Source organism: Coffea eugenioides, chromosome 2, assembly GCF_003713205.1.
Source record: "Coffea eugenioides isolate CCC68of chromosome 2, Ceug_1.0, whole genome shotgun sequence".
Classification (NCBI taxonomy): domain Eukaryota; kingdom Viridiplantae; phylum Streptophyta; class Magnoliopsida; order Gentianales; family Rubiaceae; genus Coffea; species Coffea eugenioides.
Genome location: NC_040036.1, coordinates 20,762,093 through 20,780,128, shown reverse-complemented (window position 1 = coordinate 20,780,128; position 18,036 = coordinate 20,762,093). Strand labels below are relative to the sequence as shown.

Here is an 18,036-nt window from a genome sequence, read left to right as displayed (position 1 = left end):
TGGAAACACTACTCTTGCACCTCTACTCACCAAAACCTGCCTTATTTATTGCGTAACTGCAAACCGAAGCAAGGCCTCCAGTAGTGCCTCATCTTTCTCCTGGACTTCTTTGTTGGCCAACTGTGTCCCTTCCACCGCTACCCTGTGGTTGTGGTACAACCACAGGTCCTCTCCATTCGCCTGAGTCGCTCCAGCCCGTACCAATTTCAAATGATTTTTCCAGCGAGTCATCCAAACAATTTTCCATATAATCATCATGAACTGCTGTGTTGTGCGAATTCTTTTTGTATGGGCATGTTCGTTGGTTGTGCCCTGCTTGCAATCTTCAACCCATATATCACATGTCAAATAATTTGTGACTACAAGTAATCACGTCAACTAAGCACAATGCTAACATTACACCACTTCAACTTTCTTGCATTGCCAACAACTTTGGATGCACATTTAATTATGTTTTTATTTGCTACTGTTGATAATAAGAACGAAAAATACCCACTTCTTCATTATTACCTTCACTGTCCACTTCATGTATTATATCAATTAACTACTGTATAACTACGTATGCAATTCCGATAGTACCTGCAATGACCACACTTTCTTTTCTTCTTTGCTTCTGCATGCTTGTGATCACCTTTACACCGTGACACCCTGGGATCTAACAGCCCGAATGTTCTTCTACTTCTATCGTTCCTCACTCTTGAATCCATTGCAAATCCGTCTCCCCCATATCCCCTGTCAATCCACTTCTCCTTTAGGTCCACGGAATGCTTGTCAAACATCTGCTGCAGGTCATTAAACGCGTCATCCATGTAGGAGGCATAGTAACACATAGTATTACAGCTGGACTTTAAAGTGCCATATCTGGCCATTTGTGTCAGTTGTTCGTCTGCAACAAATGCTTTCATTCCATTATTACTACAGTAAACTCCCTTTGTCCACCGCTTCGAAATGCATGCTTCTGGGATCCTGTTCATTCCTTCTACCACCATCACGCGAAACATGTGAGCACAAGGAATCCCCTTTGACTCGAATTTCATGCAAGAGCAGATTAGATTCTCCATTGACCTATCATAATCCACCCTCCAACTTATTCCGTGTCCACCATATTTCGAGTAATAATACGTACGACTCCCTCCATCCTCGCTCCAGCCCTCAGAAATTAGAAGTCCTTGCCTGTTCAAATGCTTCCTCACCATGAAGAACACATTCCTTGTAAACACCTCCGCTGCGCTCCACTCTAATTCGGGCAGGATTGTGGTTAAGACTGGTTTTGTGTTTTCGCTTGTGTGAATTGCTTTGCTCTCAGTATGTCGAAGCCACGCTATTGCCAAATCAAAACTTCTAACGAATTCATATAGTCGCATTTTTTCATTCAAGTACTCATTCAAAAAAGCATTCATTTTCTCACACCTTTGAGTACTTCTCATACCTGCAAAAAAATTACCGCGTAAATAGGCCTCTGCCCATAACCTTCTCCTACGGTATAACTCCTTCACCCACTCATTCTCTACCACCCCACATTCATTAACCAACCTAGCCCACCGATCCTCAAACTCAAGAGTGCTACACTTTCTCTCCATCAGGTTATACAACCTGTTATTAAACTCCTCGCAGCGAATATTACTCCGTGCATTTCTATGCAAGTGCCACGAACATAGCCTGTGACAAGCATCTGGGAGAAGATTCTTTATGGCTCTTCGCATTGCACTGTCCCCATCTGTCATCACTGCTACTGGCTTTCTACCTTTCATAGCCTCTACAAATGTACTTAGCACCCATTCATATGTTTCAATCCTCTCATCTGATAGCAGGGCACAGCCAAAAATAGTACTGTTCAGATGGTTGTTTACCCCTGCAAGTACAACTAGTGGCTTGCGGTATTTATTTGTTTTGTATGTTGTATCAAACACCAATACATCTCCAAATACACTGAAGTCCGCACGAGATTTAGAATCTGCCCAAAACAACCTTGCCAATCTTCCTTCGTTATCCACATCATATTTATAAAAGAACATCTCATCGGCATCCTTCTTCGCTGCCAAGAACCCAAGTGCCCCTTCTGCATCGCCATTAAAAATATCTTTTCTACGTTCCTCGTCCATTCGGTTATACAGATCCTTAATGCAAAATCCCACGTTACTATACCCTCCAGCTTTGATAACAAAATGTTTCATTATCTGGCATATTCTGGCCCCAACCAACTTTAGACTTTTTGCCTGCGCATATTCTGCATCGCTCACTTTTCTATGCGACCTAATGTGTTGCACACTTGCCTCTGATGCCAGCGGGTGATTGTGCTCCATAATGAAGCGTGTCACCACATACTTTACCGATTCTATGTCATATTTCACGCGAAAGCAAGCCCCACACCCGGTTCTTGTGATTGGTTTTGCTTCTCTTTTCCGGTCTTCATAATTAAACCACTTTTCATTCCTATAACCTTCACAGCAACATACCCATTTTCTAAATCTTGAAATGCCATCTGCATCTCGTTTGCCATTACTTTTACGAATCCCAAATCCGCTTAGTTTCGCATACAAATTATAGAATTCCCCAGCTTCTTCTTCCGTGTCAAATGTTAATTTCATTACGTCATCCACGCCTATTGCGCCCACCAATTCATTGGCCTCCTCATCTTCGTGTCCTCCTATTGAACCACCGCTTTCTTCAATGAATGTGTGTCGGTCACACTCAGGTTCTTGGTTAAGGTCAAATGACCTTAACCTGCCGCAACCATCCATCCCCATTCTTCCGTTCTCTGTTTCCTGCACCATGTCATGAGTTTCAAAGTTATGGACAAAAGTACTCACCTTTGATTTCTCTACTTCTGTTCCACGCCGCTGCATTCTTTCACCACAGCTTCGGAAGGGCCTTCCTCAGATATATGTACCGTCACCGCCTGCGCCTGAATTTACGCCAGTAGACACCACCTCTGTCTATTCCGCCTTGACTTCTTCTTTACCAAATTTTTGCCTTCGTCCGACCTCACCACCTGTCTGCAAACACACCCATCACTGCGGGCCCCAACATGGCTGTGTGTTTAGTACCTATTACGCTTCCTCTTCGGTGGCCCCACCATGGCTTTGTTTAGTACACAAAGCTTCGTCTTCGATGTTTTATACAACAAAACCGGCACCGGCGTGTTAATTTTTATGCTTTCCGATAAATAATTTTGTATTCAACGAAATTGGGGTCTCCTGACTGTCTGATGGACGAATGCCGTAAAGCGCTGGTCGTTTATAAGACAACCGTTTTAACTACATTTTATCCCATAACCCAACATTTGTATTTAAGGCACGTTGGCAACTCTGTCACTGTAATGGTTGACAGGCACAAAGAGCTGGTCTTTTACTCACCAACGGGTTTTGTTTCATTTTATCCGATAAATCAGTCTGTCTATATGGCACCGTCGGTATTATGTTGTTGTAATGGAAGAAAGCCAAGGGGAGCTCAAACTTTTAAACTGACACACCCGTTTCAATATAATAATGGTCCTCAAAATGGATTTAATCTTTAGTTGTAGTGCAGGAAAGCCATAAAGAGTTGGCTCTTTATTCAAAAATGCATTTGTATTTAAAATTTTCTATTCGCTAACATTTGTATTCGACGAAAATGGGTAGTCCGTTGTTATTATGGACGAAAGTGTTCAAAATTGGGGTTGTTTTAATAAAGTTAACGGGTTCATTTTTACTACTTAGGCCATTATATTTATGTTAATTCCATTTCATCCCAATGCATTTTCAGCTTGTGCTGTACGCTACATTTCCAATGTCCAAACCGCGGTTATAGGTCATCACTTCCTTTTCTACAATTATTCCCTTTTGCGTCCGTACTTGTCAGATTGCAACGTGGAGGCTTCTTTACCATATTTTTTGCTTTCCACACCTGTTTTCTGAAGTTGCGAATGCACTACAGAAATTACCATCTATTAAAACTAAAAAGGGCAAGCAATCAATCAATCAATCAATCAAAATGCGGGGCCGTCGCCGATTTCCCGCCATAACAAATACCAGTAGTAACGCTAGTGCTTTAGGTCCAATCACCCTTTTCCTGAATCCAACCCTCAAAATTCCCAGCCCCTATCCTAAGAAATTCAAATTCTACAAAGTTTTCACAGCACAGAAATGGGTAAAGAAAAACAATACTGGCTGCTAAAAACGGAGCCAGGGGAGTGGTCATGGGAGGACCAAGCAGCCAATGGTGGTGTATCCAAATGGGACGGCGTCAAGAACAAGCAAGCCCAGAAGAATATGAAGTCCATGAGAACTGGAGATCTCTGCTTTTTCTACCATTCCGGCTCCAAAGCCCGCCGCGTGGTGGGTGTGGTCTCTGTTGTCCGTGAATGGTACGCTGATGATAGCGGTGATAGTGCGGTGGATGTGAAGGCGGTTGGCGAAATGCGGAGGCCGGTGGACTTGGGGGAAATGAAGAAAGAGAGTGGACTGCAAGGATGTGGCCTGTTCAGGCAGCCGAGGTTGTCGGTGGTGCCTGTGGAGAAGAGCATGTGGGAGAGGGTGTGTGAGATGGGTGGCGGGTTTGAAGGTGATGGTAGAGCTGATGAAAATCCTGAAGGGTCCTGCTAGTTTGGTCTTCGAGGCGCTTGTGATAACGTCTCAAAGGGATGTACAAGAATTTTTGTGGAAAGCTGGGAAGTCCCATTAGGTGTTTGCGATAAGGTCGCAAAGGTGTATTTTGATTTTGGGGAAGACTGGGAAGTCCCTTTTGTGTTCCTGACTTTTGACAATGGCTGCGACCCTGCGGAACTGACCGACCGGCTGTAGTAGCAGAACGAGGTTGTTCTTTTATTAGGCAGACATGCTAGTTCTGGACATAAAATGCAATTTCCTGTTTAGGCAACCAAATGAATGTAAAATATTATCCATGGAATGAATTTGAGGTAGTACCATGTGATTAGTCTGGTCTGTTAATATCCGACCATGAAATCCAGATTTAGATCGTCTTCGAAGCCGTGATTTCTTGTCCAAACAAACTAAGCTCTGGCAAAATTTACGCTACTCTTACAAATGTTTGTAAATTTTACAAATTCCGACTTTTTAAACTTCAAATTTGATATCTAGAAAATTGTAGCTCCGCTACATCCATACTCTGTTTTGCTGTGGTTGAGATACTACTAATAGCCATCATAAAATCTTATGAGCCTAAGCAGTAAAATTTAACTATGGTATAGTCGAATGTTGGGCGAAGTTATACTCCTACTGTACTAGTATATTTATTTATTTGCTCTTGTCATCATCATCAAGCTCACAAAAATCACAGTCCAGAACGTCGGACGTATTAAAGCAACTGTGTGTTTAATATTCCCGACAAATTCCTAAATGCAAACCCTAGTTTGGAGACCTTGTCTGGTAAACCTACTAGCGAAGCGATCTCCATCTTCCCGGCAAAAGGCAATCATCTTTTCTCTCCGACCCCGAGCTTTCTCTTCTTCATCTTCTTCCGATTACACCAGTCAGTCTCGCGGCCGTCTCCCCCGGTTCTACTCCGAAACCCTCCCCGCTTCCAGGGGTGGAATTGTCCGTGTTCAAGGCGACGAGTTCTGGCATATGACAAAAGTCCTCCGATTAAACATCAACGACAGGTATTCTCCGTACCAGACTAATACTTGGTCAACTTTGTGCTTACGTGAATTCAATCTTTGCTTCACGAGAGTGAATTTTTTGAGTTTAGCATTTACTTCCACATGCCGAATGTGTTTCATGTCAGCTGCTTTATTTACTTGACTCTTCCAAGCGTAATTGGATACCCTGTTATTCGTACAACAAAGTCGTGGTTTGCTTTATACTTTCTTTGAGGTTTTGATCTCGAGGATGTTTTCATTTCAGCTTCTTCCATTTCCAATTTAACCGTTGCAGAAAAATGTACCAAAAGTTGTATGTATCATTATTCTTATTGAGTTTTGAGAAATACCCAGTAGGAAACATGTTAATGATGCAGGATTTTAGCTATTCTTACATTTTATCTTGTATAGCTCATGAAGTTTCATCTTTTCTTCCACATTTCTTTGCTCCCTCGTTTGCATTATCCAATTGCAAGTCTTACATCAATTATGTGTTTTCCTCTTGAGTATGCTTATTATCAGTTTAAGAATTTCATTTGACTGAAGGAGTTGAAAAGTTGAATATTATTGGTAGGAACATAACTATGTGGAGAAATATTAGAGTTTAAGCCTTGCCTGGAATATTTCTAGAATTTTAAGCAAAGCCGATCGGTTGAAGTGTTAAACCTTACTCTGGGGCTTTTGTGATGCTCACAGTTAAATTGATCATTATTTTTCTTGCAAGTTGGCTGACCTGGTGTATATATTGCTGGTTTCCTTTCATTCATTTTCAAGGATAGAGCTCTTTGATGGCAAAGGGGGTCTTGTTGAAGGACACATACAGAATATTGATCGCACAGGAGTTGATTTTGTGGCAGCGGAGAAGGCAAAGTTAGTATCTCCTCTGGCCCCACAATGGCATGTCTTTGCTGCTTTTGGTGGGTCCTTAAGAACACCTAAAGCACCTGTGTCTATGAGAAATCATTCCTGCCATAATGTCAAGTGACTTGCTTTAATCTTTCTTTGGATTTTAGGAACTTTAAAGGGAGGTCGAGCTGATTGGCTTGTAGAGAAATGCACAGTATGTCTAGATCAATGATCAATCATGTGGGTAATATCTCTCTATCAATTTAAGTTGCTTAAAATTACATGCTTATTCTCCTTTGTCATGTCTCAGGAACTGGGAGCTAGCAGTGTGACGCCTTTGTTGAGTGAGCGTTCTCCATCCATTTCAGATAACCGATTTGACAGATTAGAACGTGTTATTCTTGCTGCATCGAAACAATGTAATTGACGTTTCACCATAACCTTTTTGGTACCACCATTGTAGTTTAACCATGCGCTTTGAATGTAGTTGGCTAACTTAAGATGGCATTAACTTAATTTGTGTGAAGTATTATCATCAGTCTCTTTGTCATGATATTTTTGTTTTTCCCAAAATGGTGCTCTGGTAAATAGGTCAAAGGCTGCATGAAATGACTTTGAACTCTCCTGTGAAGATTGGTGGAGTTTTGCCCCTTGTAAGTCAAATTTTTCTGTTCCTTTTAAACCATACTTATCTATGCTTTGGTTATGATGTTATTATCTCTCAAATTTTGACACATAAGCCTTGTAAGTATGGTCTTTCTGAGCTTACATCTTATCTTAAACCATGCTTTAGGTTCGTCAATCAAAACTATCATTCGTAGCTGTTGCGGAGGCTACTCCTGTTTTTGGTGCTTTGAGTACCTTAAGAAAAGAGTCAACTGGGCTAATGATAATTGGACCTGAAGGAGGTCAGTGCTCTTTACATGCCTCTCTCCCTCTCTCAGGGAAAGTTTTTTTGAGAAAATTTAGTTTTATCTCCAACCCCATCCCCCCAAACTGGCAAAGTGGCGGTGTTATGTAACAACTCTTTTACATAACCTTGCTCACTTAGACATTTTATATAGTCTTCCTATCTGACGCCAAAGTGATGAGTGAAAGTTTCACCAGTGTTGAAAACACTGCAGTAATCAGGAGTTGAACTTGTTTGTTTAGTTTTTTACATATTTATTAGGAATGTTGAAATGTGTTTGCATTAGATTCTAAAACTGTATCCTGTCCACAATCTAGTTATTATGGCAGATACTTGTGGTGTAGCATTGGTTAACATTTACTTGTTCAGATAATATAAACTGCAAGTGGATCACTAGGACAGCAATCACTTTAGATAACATAAACTGCGAATGGATCTCTGGGATAGCCATCACTTTGGGTCTTTGTGTTCGTTTTCCTACACTTCTTTGCTTTTGACAAGATGCAATAGTCTTTGTAATGTAATGGGACATAATCTAGTACAGCAGTGGTGGAATTAGTTTTATTATCTTGCTGAATAGTGCATACATGCATGATGATTGTCATTTTTATCCATTCTGATATATGGAATTGGCACTAAGCTTTTGTGTTTAAGTTCATATGAGAAGGCCATTCAGTGACCTGTCATTAGTTTAATAGTCTTAGCTTTATCAATTTGATGCGTTGCTTCTTTCGTGTGCTTGAAAATTACCTAGTTTCAAGAATTTCAGTTATTGTTGGTTGTTCTTTCTTCAGGATGAACATCCTGGATATCTCATTTGTTGTTGACCTTACTCCATTTCAGACTTCACTGAGACAGAGTTGAGAATGATTGTCGAGGCTGGTGCGACTGCAGTTGGTCTTGGTCCACATCGCCTACGTGTTGAAACTGCTACTATTGCTTTTTTGTCAACTTTAATGTTATGGTCGACCTCTCCGGAAAATTAAAATAATCAGCTAGATTTTCAGGCAAGAGTTCCCCGCGTCCCCCCCCCCTCCCCCCTCCTAGTATTTTTGTTCTTTCTTTTGAGCTGAGTACCGTTTCCTTCAGCGTTTCATTTGGTTGCTTTTTAGGTAAACACTTCTCTTTTCATCTGCAATCTTGACTGATCACTGGAGTGTTTGATTTTGATTTTACATTTCTCATTTACAGTTTGTTCCAGACTTCCAGTAGGTCTAGGAAATGGTGTATCGTCTGGATGATCTTCAGTAGAGCAACAGAAGCACTAAATCTCTTTCAATCTAAATTTAGAAGCATTTTTAAACCTAACCACCCCTCTCCCCCCAACTCAAAAAAAAAAAAATCTCTAAGAGTCTGCCTATTGATTTTTAAGCAATTCTTCCCTTGTTGCTGTGATCTTTTTGGTAAATCAAACAAGATTCGATTAAGCAAGTCTATGGGGATTGTTCACTCTAGCTTTTTTGGTACCTCGGTCAATTGAATTTTGTGAGTAATTTCTTAGGTTAACGGTTCAAAATAAGTTACAGACTATCTAACCAATGGTCATATTAGCAACAGTAAAGTCAACGGAGGTGTTTCTCGTGTTGCTGCATCTGAGGCAGGTTTGGCTTGTCTTAACACATCCATAGAATATGTATGCGTGGGTATGTGGACATATTGTATGTATGCATGTATGTATTGCGATTTTGTTGAACTCTGTCTGACCTCTTGTTCCCGTAGGCTACAATAATATATTTCTGTTTACATGCAGCAATTGTACGTCTTATTTATAATGGTTAAGCGTGGAGAACTTTGCCATCTCGGCCTTGCAAAAAGAAATCGTGTTGCTTTTGCTCAAAGGTTTCTTTCCTTTTAATTTTTTAAGCGTTTTTATTGTGCTTGGATAAAAACCTGTTGGTTGGAGTAACTCTTGACTTTATGGGAATTCATCATCACTTTCCATAGTTATTTAGTATGCCGTATCCGCGGCCTCCCCATGATTTGGTAAAGGCACGTCTTAATGACATAAAATCAAGTTCCATATGAAAAAGGGAGTGTCTTCTTAGTGCAAGATTTAAGGTCGTCATGGCCTCCTTGGTACGTGTGATAAAGGACATGATGAGCCAGTCTGTCTAGGATGTCCCATGGTTTTGTAAATGGTCGTGTTAGGCTGGCTGACTTTCCTCGCATCTGGCTTAAAAGTTTTGTATGTCTACAAAGCCTACACAACAATCCGATTCTGGGTGTCTGTTTGGATTGTGAATTATTAGAGATATTTTTACTGTAACACTTTTTGTGATGTGATATATGTGAGATAAAAAGGTAATTGGGAAGGTAAAAAGGTGTATTAGAAATTGTAATGATGATGTAAGCAAATAAATTTGGAAAAATAAAATCCAATCCAAACAAACCCCAGGGTGGTTCTTGAAATCGGTATCTTTCCAGTAATCCACCCTTCCTAGCCCTGGGTGGTTCTTTACCTGCCCTGTAAAATTCACGCTTATTCCCTATTTGTGCTCCGATCCTGCTTAGTGCTTGTACGAATTACATTGGAAAGTGAAATTTACGTATCCGTAAAGCATAAAAGGAAGACTAGTTACAGTATGATTTTTGACTAGTTGCTATTTTGGGTGCCTCTCTTAATAGGCCAAGGCCGACCAGAGCCTCAATGTCAGAAGTTGCTATACGGATGTAGCATATTTTGTCTGTTTCTTGTTGTTTTCCCTTTTTTTTCCGGAATATTATTGAATGCTTTCGATATTTAGGCCCCGTGTTACAGATATATCGCTTGGTTTAATCCTGTATACGCAAAAAGAGAAGGATAGAGGTCAATGTTGATAAAGATACTGAGTTTGTTTGGATAGAAGTTTATTTGAGATAATTACTGTAGTACTTTTTGTGATGTGATGTATGCGAGATAAAAAAAGTAACTGTGAAGATAAAAAAATTATTAGAATTTGTGAAATAAATTATTTTATCTCAAATCATCTCAATTCAAACACACTCACTGTGTTGTTGGCAGGTTTCGTAAATCACACACTATATTGCAAGTGGAATAAGAAGAACAAGCTTAACCGGGGCGGATTCATTTTTTTTTTTCCTTCAAATACCGGAAGTATCTCAATTTTATCAAATTAATCTCTCTTCGTCCGTGTATACCGCCTCCAAGGATACACAAGTAGTATAGAGATTCACTTATTTCGTTTTGCTGTAGTTATGTTCGCTTCGACTTTGAAGCTGCTCACAGAATAAGTCGGCAAATGTTTAGTGCGCCATTGAATCTTCCCAGGTGTTAATATCCAATTGTTTGTCAACTTATGATGAAACATAAAATGGACGCATTTTCCTTTTCTTATCGTCGGGGCAAGAGATTTAATTCTAGTGTCAAATTTTGAAAGATTCACAGTAACATCCCGAGTTTTGAAGGTACGACGAGCTGACTCATCGGTAACGGCTGATATGTGCTGAAGCTTTGCATTCAATAGACGTAATTCAAATCCTTTGGTCCTAATAAAAAAAAAATGGTTAAAATGTTTCTGAAAGTTTTTAGTGAAAATTTTGATGATGACTGCATATGTTAACAGAAATGGTTATATTGGAGTCAACATTAAAGGCGGTATGAGTATGACCCATATCTCGACTGTTTGTGGGCTCAAAGCTTGAACAGGTTTTGAGTGAGAAAACCTGACTAAATGCTTGAACAAATTTATATGTTTTGTGGCTGAAAATGTTCGCAGTAACTGGGTTTGATGGACCTTGTCTCGCCTCCATGTAAGGAAACAAATGAATGAAAATCGAAAATTATCAAACTTGGCCATAGCATGGATGGTAAAATTGCAGGCGTTTTGACTTAGTTGTGCGATCCTCAATGTTGGTCTTGGTCTCATTTTTTTACAATTTTTTTTTTTTTTTTACTTCTTTTGGAGAGCCATCACTCTGTAAGGTGTATTTTGGCACCCGTCTAAAAACTCATAGATTAAATAAATTACTCATATATTGGCTTTGTGTTTTATCAGAAAAAAAAAAACTCCCGTGAATAATCGCGTTTCTTTGAAAATTAGCACGCTCAAACTAATTTCTTGAACGCCCCCCGGTAAATGTGAACCCAAAACCTCGCACGGCACCAGAAGCGGAGCAGCCAGAGACGGAACCATAATAAATAGCTGACGCCTTCTTACTAATGGTCTTCCAATCCAACTAAAACAAATTTTGCTGCTCTCTCCCATTCTCCCATCCCATCAGCCCCTCTCTCTCTCTCAATCAATCTTGGGCCATTTTTACTTCCTTGAAATACGCAAAAGATCATCAACTTGAACATCAATCGCAGCAACAGCCTCGTTGTAGTGATCAATCCTATATGTGACAACGAAAGCGGAAGAAATTGATCCCATCCCTTTCCTTCATCAATAAACCAAGAATGCAATAGCTCTAGCAGTAGCAGTAGCAGTAGTAGCAGCAGCAGTAAGGTAAAAAAAAAAAAAAAACAATAGACAGAGACAGAGAGGGTCTTTCTTTCTTTCTTTTAGTAGTTTAAGGTGCAGAAATGGCTAACCAATTGGAGCACTTGGTGGAGTCCATAAAGTCCAAGGTGAAAGCACTGAATTTGAAGAAGAAAAAGAAGCCATACGTAAAGATGGACAAGAGTGCAAGTGTTAAAGTGGAGATCCGCAGTAGAAAAGCTCGCCAACTCATCGATAAGACTCTCAAGGGTGCCGATCGCCCCGGAAAGCGTAGCGTTTCTTGATTTTCGTCTTTTCGATACATATCACTCTAATTTTTCTGCAGCTTTTCTTGATTTCCCTTTTAGTAATTCTCTGTATCATCAACACATACCATAATCCATACAGTCTGAAACTTCCGAATTTGTCTTTCTCCATACATAATATATTTTTTTTTTCGAATGGGCGGTTACACCTTAATTGTGAATCTCGAGTTTAGTCAAATTCTGAATCTGTAATTGATTTATCATGGCTAAAAAGGTGATTACAACCCAGTTGTTGTGCGATGCTGCTGATTAGGATCACCAAAAGTCAATCGATATGCTCCATATTAGCACTTAATTGAGGCACATTATTGTCTCGGTTTGAATCTGATGGGATGCATTAAATCCCGTCTTTGTTAGGAAAGCTATGGACTTTTAAACGTATACGTGTGTGCGCGTGTTGGGGAACGGATAATTAGTTGATCGTAAAGGTTATGAAATTTTGGAGTATATATATAATTTTCTCGAGTTAGGGTGAATTTATTTTCATTTCCAAAAAAGTAATTGGAATTTGGTCAAAAAAAAAATAAAGAAACTGGATATGGATAAGTTAAAAAATAGTTTCGGCTAAAAATGCAATGGAATGGATAAGTTAAAGTATATATGGTCGCAATTTCAAAATTGTTGGTTTGGATTTAAAAATCGACATTTTCCTTTCTTTTAAAAGGCGGAGCCTGAATCGGCTTTTATAGTTACAAAGTTTCTAAAAAAAATTGGTGTTTTCTGAATTATATCAACCTTTGGCTCTTGTTCGATTTTATTTTGGTTGCTTCTGGTTTCACTTCCAATGATTTTAGTTATGTATAAACAATTATTAATTGTTATAAAATTGATTCTAAGAAAATATGACGATGAATGGAAAAAACAAAAAAAAAGAAACTTTTTGCATTATCATACGAAGGAAAAAGAAAAAATGATGAAAATATACCTCACAATTGATCAAATTGGATTGGTCTCGGATTTAGATTAGTTATGTGCCTAGACTTACTAATGAGATGAGATAATGGATTGTTGGATTGTTGGATTAGAACTGAGACTGTTAGTGTTGTGCACCGACTATTGATATTAAACTCTAAATTGCTTAAATAGGTTTATGTAATAAGTGTTTTTTTAGACGATTTGAACCGGTACAAAACTGTTAGTTTCGATTTTAGTTCAAAATTTTGGAGAATATGAATATGAACCTTTCATCACGATTATGGTTTCAAAATCTGATTTCAATTTCGGTTTAACAAACTGCCAGCTTGACTCCAGTCTAATTCTGATTTAAATTTGAACCGTGGCCACTCCTAAATTAAAATAATTAAAGTGATAAGTCCTCCTCCTTTTACAGGAAAAATAGAGAACTTGTCATCTCAAGTGTAAGGAATGGATGAGTCCCTCTCTTTTGTAACAAAATTTTATTTAAAAAAAAAAAATCGAGAAAATTGAACTAAGGGCTAAATAAGCTGTAGTTGAAAGATGAATGAAGGTAAATTATGAATTTAATCTAACAACTAATTAAATACTTCTTACATTTTCTGGCGATCGTTTCTGTCCTTTAATCTAAAACATTAAACGAACGGAAGCAATACACCCAAAACCTCAAACCTCCCCAACTTGGATGAAGATGACAAAAATAAATATGATTTCGGAATTCATGCCATTAACACATATGGTACCCCTTCAAAAAAGCACGTATAGTCCTGGACTTAAATTCTTTCTCTACAGGAAAAAAAAACATTTGACTAGTAATATTTGAGTGGCAGAGTGAGACCGGAATCTTGATTTCAAGTGAGTGATAATTGAGCTGAAACATGTATAGAAGTTGACCTTTGACCAAAAAAAAAAAAAAATGTATAGAAGTTGACCTTTGACCAAAAAAAAAAAAAAAACAGATAATTGAGCTGAAACAAGGAACTTGGACTTTTTGGACCCGTTTGGGTTGCATTTTTCATGATTTTTTATGAAAAAAATTACTGTAACAATTTGATGTATGTGAGAGAAAAAGATAATAGGAAAATGTAATTACGAAAAACGATGCAATTTTTCAACAAAAAATGACAATCCAAATACGGCAGGCTTTTATTGTTGTACGCCGCCATGCCTGTAATAAAATAATAATGCTGTTGTCGGCAGTTGGTGAAATTAAAGGGCATTAATGGTCCTTTATTGCCTAGATTCCGACAGACTGATTTGTAAGGCTAAAACAATTCTTACCTCTGGATTTTGCATTTTTTTGTCAAGACAAAAAATAATAATGAGTTTGAAAATATTGATCCTGTTCAAAGTTTGAACTTCAAACTACTCTCACAAAACAAAACCAAAAAAAAAAAAAAATTTCAAACTCTATACTTCTGAAACTTTCGTTCTCCACAAGGAATCTTTGAATCAAAGGTTTTTTACAACTACCAATGCGAACTGCGCCAGTGCAAACATTGACTCAACAAAAACAAACGCTAAAATAAGTATTAAAACAACACATCATGTAAAACACAATAATGACTTTTTTATTTATTAAACTTCGTGCCCAAAATTTAATCCCGATCATCCAAATTCAAATACGTCAATCTCTCGACCTGAATTCTTCTCTGCGATCAAGACTACTATGACAGAGAACTTGGATCCGAAATAGATCAAGGACTTCCATAATTAACAGTGAAAACCGCATCATGCGATGTAGGCACTAATTCAACAAATGTAGACATTAAGATATTTACATGTGAAAACGCAATAACTTTTTTATTTTATTTATTATAATCTATATCCAAATTTCAAACTCCATCAGGCAAATTCGAATACATCAATCTCTCAGCCTGAACTGTTCTTTGTGATCAAGATTGTGATTACCGGGAACTTAAATCCGAAATGGATCAAGGGCTTCTGCAAATTATACCTTGCAGTTTCGTTTTCGGGCTGAAAATGAAATGACACGATGTACAGAACAAATGATCACTCAGTCTCTCTTATTTTTTTCTTCCTTTTCTTTACATAGAAAATTCTCGCCTAACAATAGCAATATACGAGGGTGAGTTCCTTACACGAGGTTGGCCCAATAGACTACCATGTTTGACACAGCCCATTTACAATATATGTGTGTGTGTGTGTGAGAGAGAGAGAGAGAGTAATTGTTTTAATCAAACTTTTTCTCTTTCCTATGTATAATAGACTTAATTAAACAGCATTTATTATTATTATTATTGGTAAGAAAGACTTAATTAAACAGTAGTATTTTTGGGCCATACATAGTTTAGGTTGGTTCGGCCCATTTAGTTGATTCACATTAACAACGTCACGTCCCTCCAAACACTCTCCAATCATTCTATCTGCAATAATTTTTACCTACTTCCAAATTATCTCATCCTTTCAAGTTTGAAATCTTTGTCCATTTCCTCTATTATTTTCTTCTTAAATTCAAACAAAAAAAAAAGAAGAAAGAAACGTACTATTTATAACCACTCTTTAACTGATTCCAGGAAGTTGGAGAACATTTTTCATGAACTTACGGACAACATTGAGAACCTAATTTCTCTACCGAGACCAGTTCAACATCATCAACGGACAAGAGAGACCTTTTATATGAATTTTCCAGGTATATTTAGAAGCGTTTTTTTTTTTTTACAAGAGAAACCGTTTTGGATTTATATGATAGATCCATTCATACTACTAACACAAGATTTTTAAAACAAGTGCCTACCGAGTATTCGCTACATTTAAAATCATCTAATCTATTATATATATATATATACTAGGGGGAAAAGCCCGCGCAACGCGCAGGAGTTTAGTGCCTGTAATTAAATATGGTTAATAATTATTATTTGACATTTTCTAGTATAAGAATTGAAGTATGACAATTTTATTATGTGATATTAAATAGAAAAATCATAAGAATTGGTGTTACTTACACATTCAAAATGTAATTATATACTTGTTTTTAAAAAAGTCAATCCTTGATATATTTTCATTAGCCTGTTTTTTAAAAGCTCATCATGCTTTCTCAATTTTACACACTCTACAATCCAAATCTTATTATTGCAATAAATACATGCAGAATGCACGAAATCCTTGGGAAAAGGTATTTGTAGAATTCAGCAAGGAATTAATTATTATTAAGCAATAATGAACTTCTAACTCGGTTGATCACATCTTGATTTATCTGTCATGATATTCATATTATTCCATTGAAACATAGCAGAAAATATGGAAGATTCAGAGAAGCACGTGCAAAGAAGGGGCTGTGAATCGTGCATGCAAGGAAAAGAAAATTGATGTTTAGTTTAGTCAAAGGGAGGATCCAACGGATTCGATGTTCAATAAATTTGCTGGTGAAGTTGTATGCTTAACATTTTTTTTTAAAAAAACTAATAAATAGTCCCTCCGTCCCACTTTGATAGCCCTGTATTCCTTTTTCATCTGTTCCAAATTGTAGTCCACTTTCCAATTGAAGAATGTAGTTGTATTTTAATTTTTCTAAAATACCCTTATTCAATGTAAGTTGTTGTTACTATAAACCTACTCCGTTTAATGAGAGTTGATTCTTTTTTTACCATCAATTCAAGTTCTCATAAAGTTATACCATATTTAATGTGAGGGTATTTTAGGAAAATAGTAATCTAAATTTTACTTTTCCAACAAAATTAACCACTTTTTCTTAAACTGTCTGAAAAAAGAAACAGGACTATCAAAGTAGAACGGAGGGAATAGAAAGGATCCCAAATTCTACAAAGAAAAGGACCAGCGTAGTAGTATTCAGGGGCGTCCATTGGAATCATTCCAATTTCCAATAATGACGCGCAATTAATTAGTAGACACGACCAGACCAAGTTTAATTTACTCCGGGGATGTATTCAAGGTGGCCGCGCCGCCCTACAATTAAATCTGTGTGGCCAGCCATTCCGCAATCTAAACTGACGCTTTCTTTCTTGCGCTTGTTTAGAACCCTTTTTAAATTCAACAAAATCCCTACTTTGACTTGTTTAAGATTTTCAATGTTAGTATGTTACCATCCATCCTTATGTTTTTCGTACCCATAAATTTATTCACGAAGGATCTTCTGTCTCATTTTCTGTGTCATTCTCTGTCCCACTTTTTATTATATTGCTATTTATGCTTTATAAACATCAAATTTTAGTTCTTCTTTATTTTCTTAAAATTCAATAACTATCAACTCACAAAATTTAATAAATTCAAAAAATCAAAATGCATAAAAATGAGATTTTTTTAATGAATTTTCTATTGTATTTTATAATTTTTATAATATATTACTTTTTGAGATTGTTGTATTTATTTTTTAATCAATTAATAGTTATTAGATTTTAAGAAAACAAAAAAGAACTAAAATAAGATATTTATCAAGGAAAAACAATACTAAAAAATGGGACACCGGGAGTGAAACAGAAGATACACGGCCAAATTTATTCTTCAAATTTCTATTTCAACATATATAAGCCACAATCCCCGGACTTCTAAATTTCTTTTAGATGGCCTCCTCGAATTTCTGGTGTGGACAAGTTTAGGCTTTTTAAAATTTTCAAAATTCTATACTTCGATTCAAGAAGAAATTCATGACCCCCCCCCCCCCCCAACTTTAAGAATCATCTGAACACGAGGAACCATATGTAATGTGTTTGGATAGCCAAATAATGGCTAAAAATTATTTGCTTACATTACAAATATAATTTCCAACACACATTTTTATCTTTTCAATTATCTTTTTATCTCACATACATCACATCACAAAAAGTGCTACAGTAATTATTCCAAATAATATTTCAAATAATCTCATATCCTAAACTTGGCAGACTAATTAACGTCTGGTCTGAATATATCAAAGTTAAAGTTTGAAAAGGTCCAATTGTGATTATCCACTATATAGAGGCCCAAAATTGCAATTCTCCTCAAGTTAATTATGCGTATGGAGCATGGACAGCCATATATTTGACCTTGGATCTGTTCTACACTAGAAAGAGTCAATAACGCTAC

The 18,036-nt window shown here is 37.4% G+C and overlaps 4 protein-coding genes across 5 annotated transcripts; 3 read left to right on the top strand and 1 right to left on the bottom strand.

The window, feature by feature from the left end:
- Positions 1-536: 536 nt before the first annotated feature.
- Positions 537-2,846, bottom strand: LOC113759219 (protein FAR1-RELATED SEQUENCE 5-like). The gene has a single exon (XM_027301789.1). It carries the CDS (start codon positions 2,844-2,846, stop codon positions 537-539), a length of 2,310 nt encoding a protein of 769 aa, XP_027157590.1.
- Positions 2,847-3,991: 1,145 nt separating this feature from the next.
- Positions 3,992-4,932, top strand: LOC113763503 (thymocyte nuclear protein 1). The gene has a single exon (XM_027307334.1). The coding sequence runs from the start codon at positions 4,125-4,127 to the stop codon at positions 4,581-4,583; it is 459 nt and encodes a 152-aa protein (XP_027163135.1). The 5' UTR covers positions 3,992-4,124; the 3' UTR covers positions 4,584-4,932.
- A 210-nt stretch (positions 4,933-5,142) lies between these two features.
- On the top strand, positions 5,143-8,357 carry LOC113763538 (ribosomal RNA small subunit methyltransferase E). Of its 2 annotated transcripts, none has more exons than XM_027307371.1 (7): positions 5,143-5,599; positions 6,353-6,495; positions 6,592-6,638; positions 6,735-6,843; positions 7,016-7,077; positions 7,218-7,332; positions 8,178-8,357. In XM_027307371.1, the coding sequence occupies exons 1-7, from the start codon at positions 5,337-5,339 to the stop codon at positions 8,318-8,320; spliced, it is 882 nt and encodes a 293-aa protein (XP_027163172.1). In that variant the 5' UTR covers positions 5,143-5,336; the 3' UTR covers positions 8,321-8,357. The 2 variants fall into 2 exon arrangements, with proteins under 2 accessions (XP_027163172.1, XP_027163173.1); XM_027307372.1 differs by having other exon boundaries at positions 8,129-8,182.
- Positions 8,358-11,522: 3,165 nt separating this feature from the next.
- Positions 11,523-12,182, top strand: LOC113763312. Its single transcript, XM_027307081.1, has one exon. It carries the CDS (start codon positions 11,857-11,859, stop codon positions 12,055-12,057), a length of 201 nt encoding a protein of 66 aa, XP_027162882.1. The 5' UTR covers positions 11,523-11,856; the 3' UTR covers positions 12,058-12,182.
- The last annotated feature ends 5,854 nt before the right edge of the window (positions 12,183-18,036 follow it).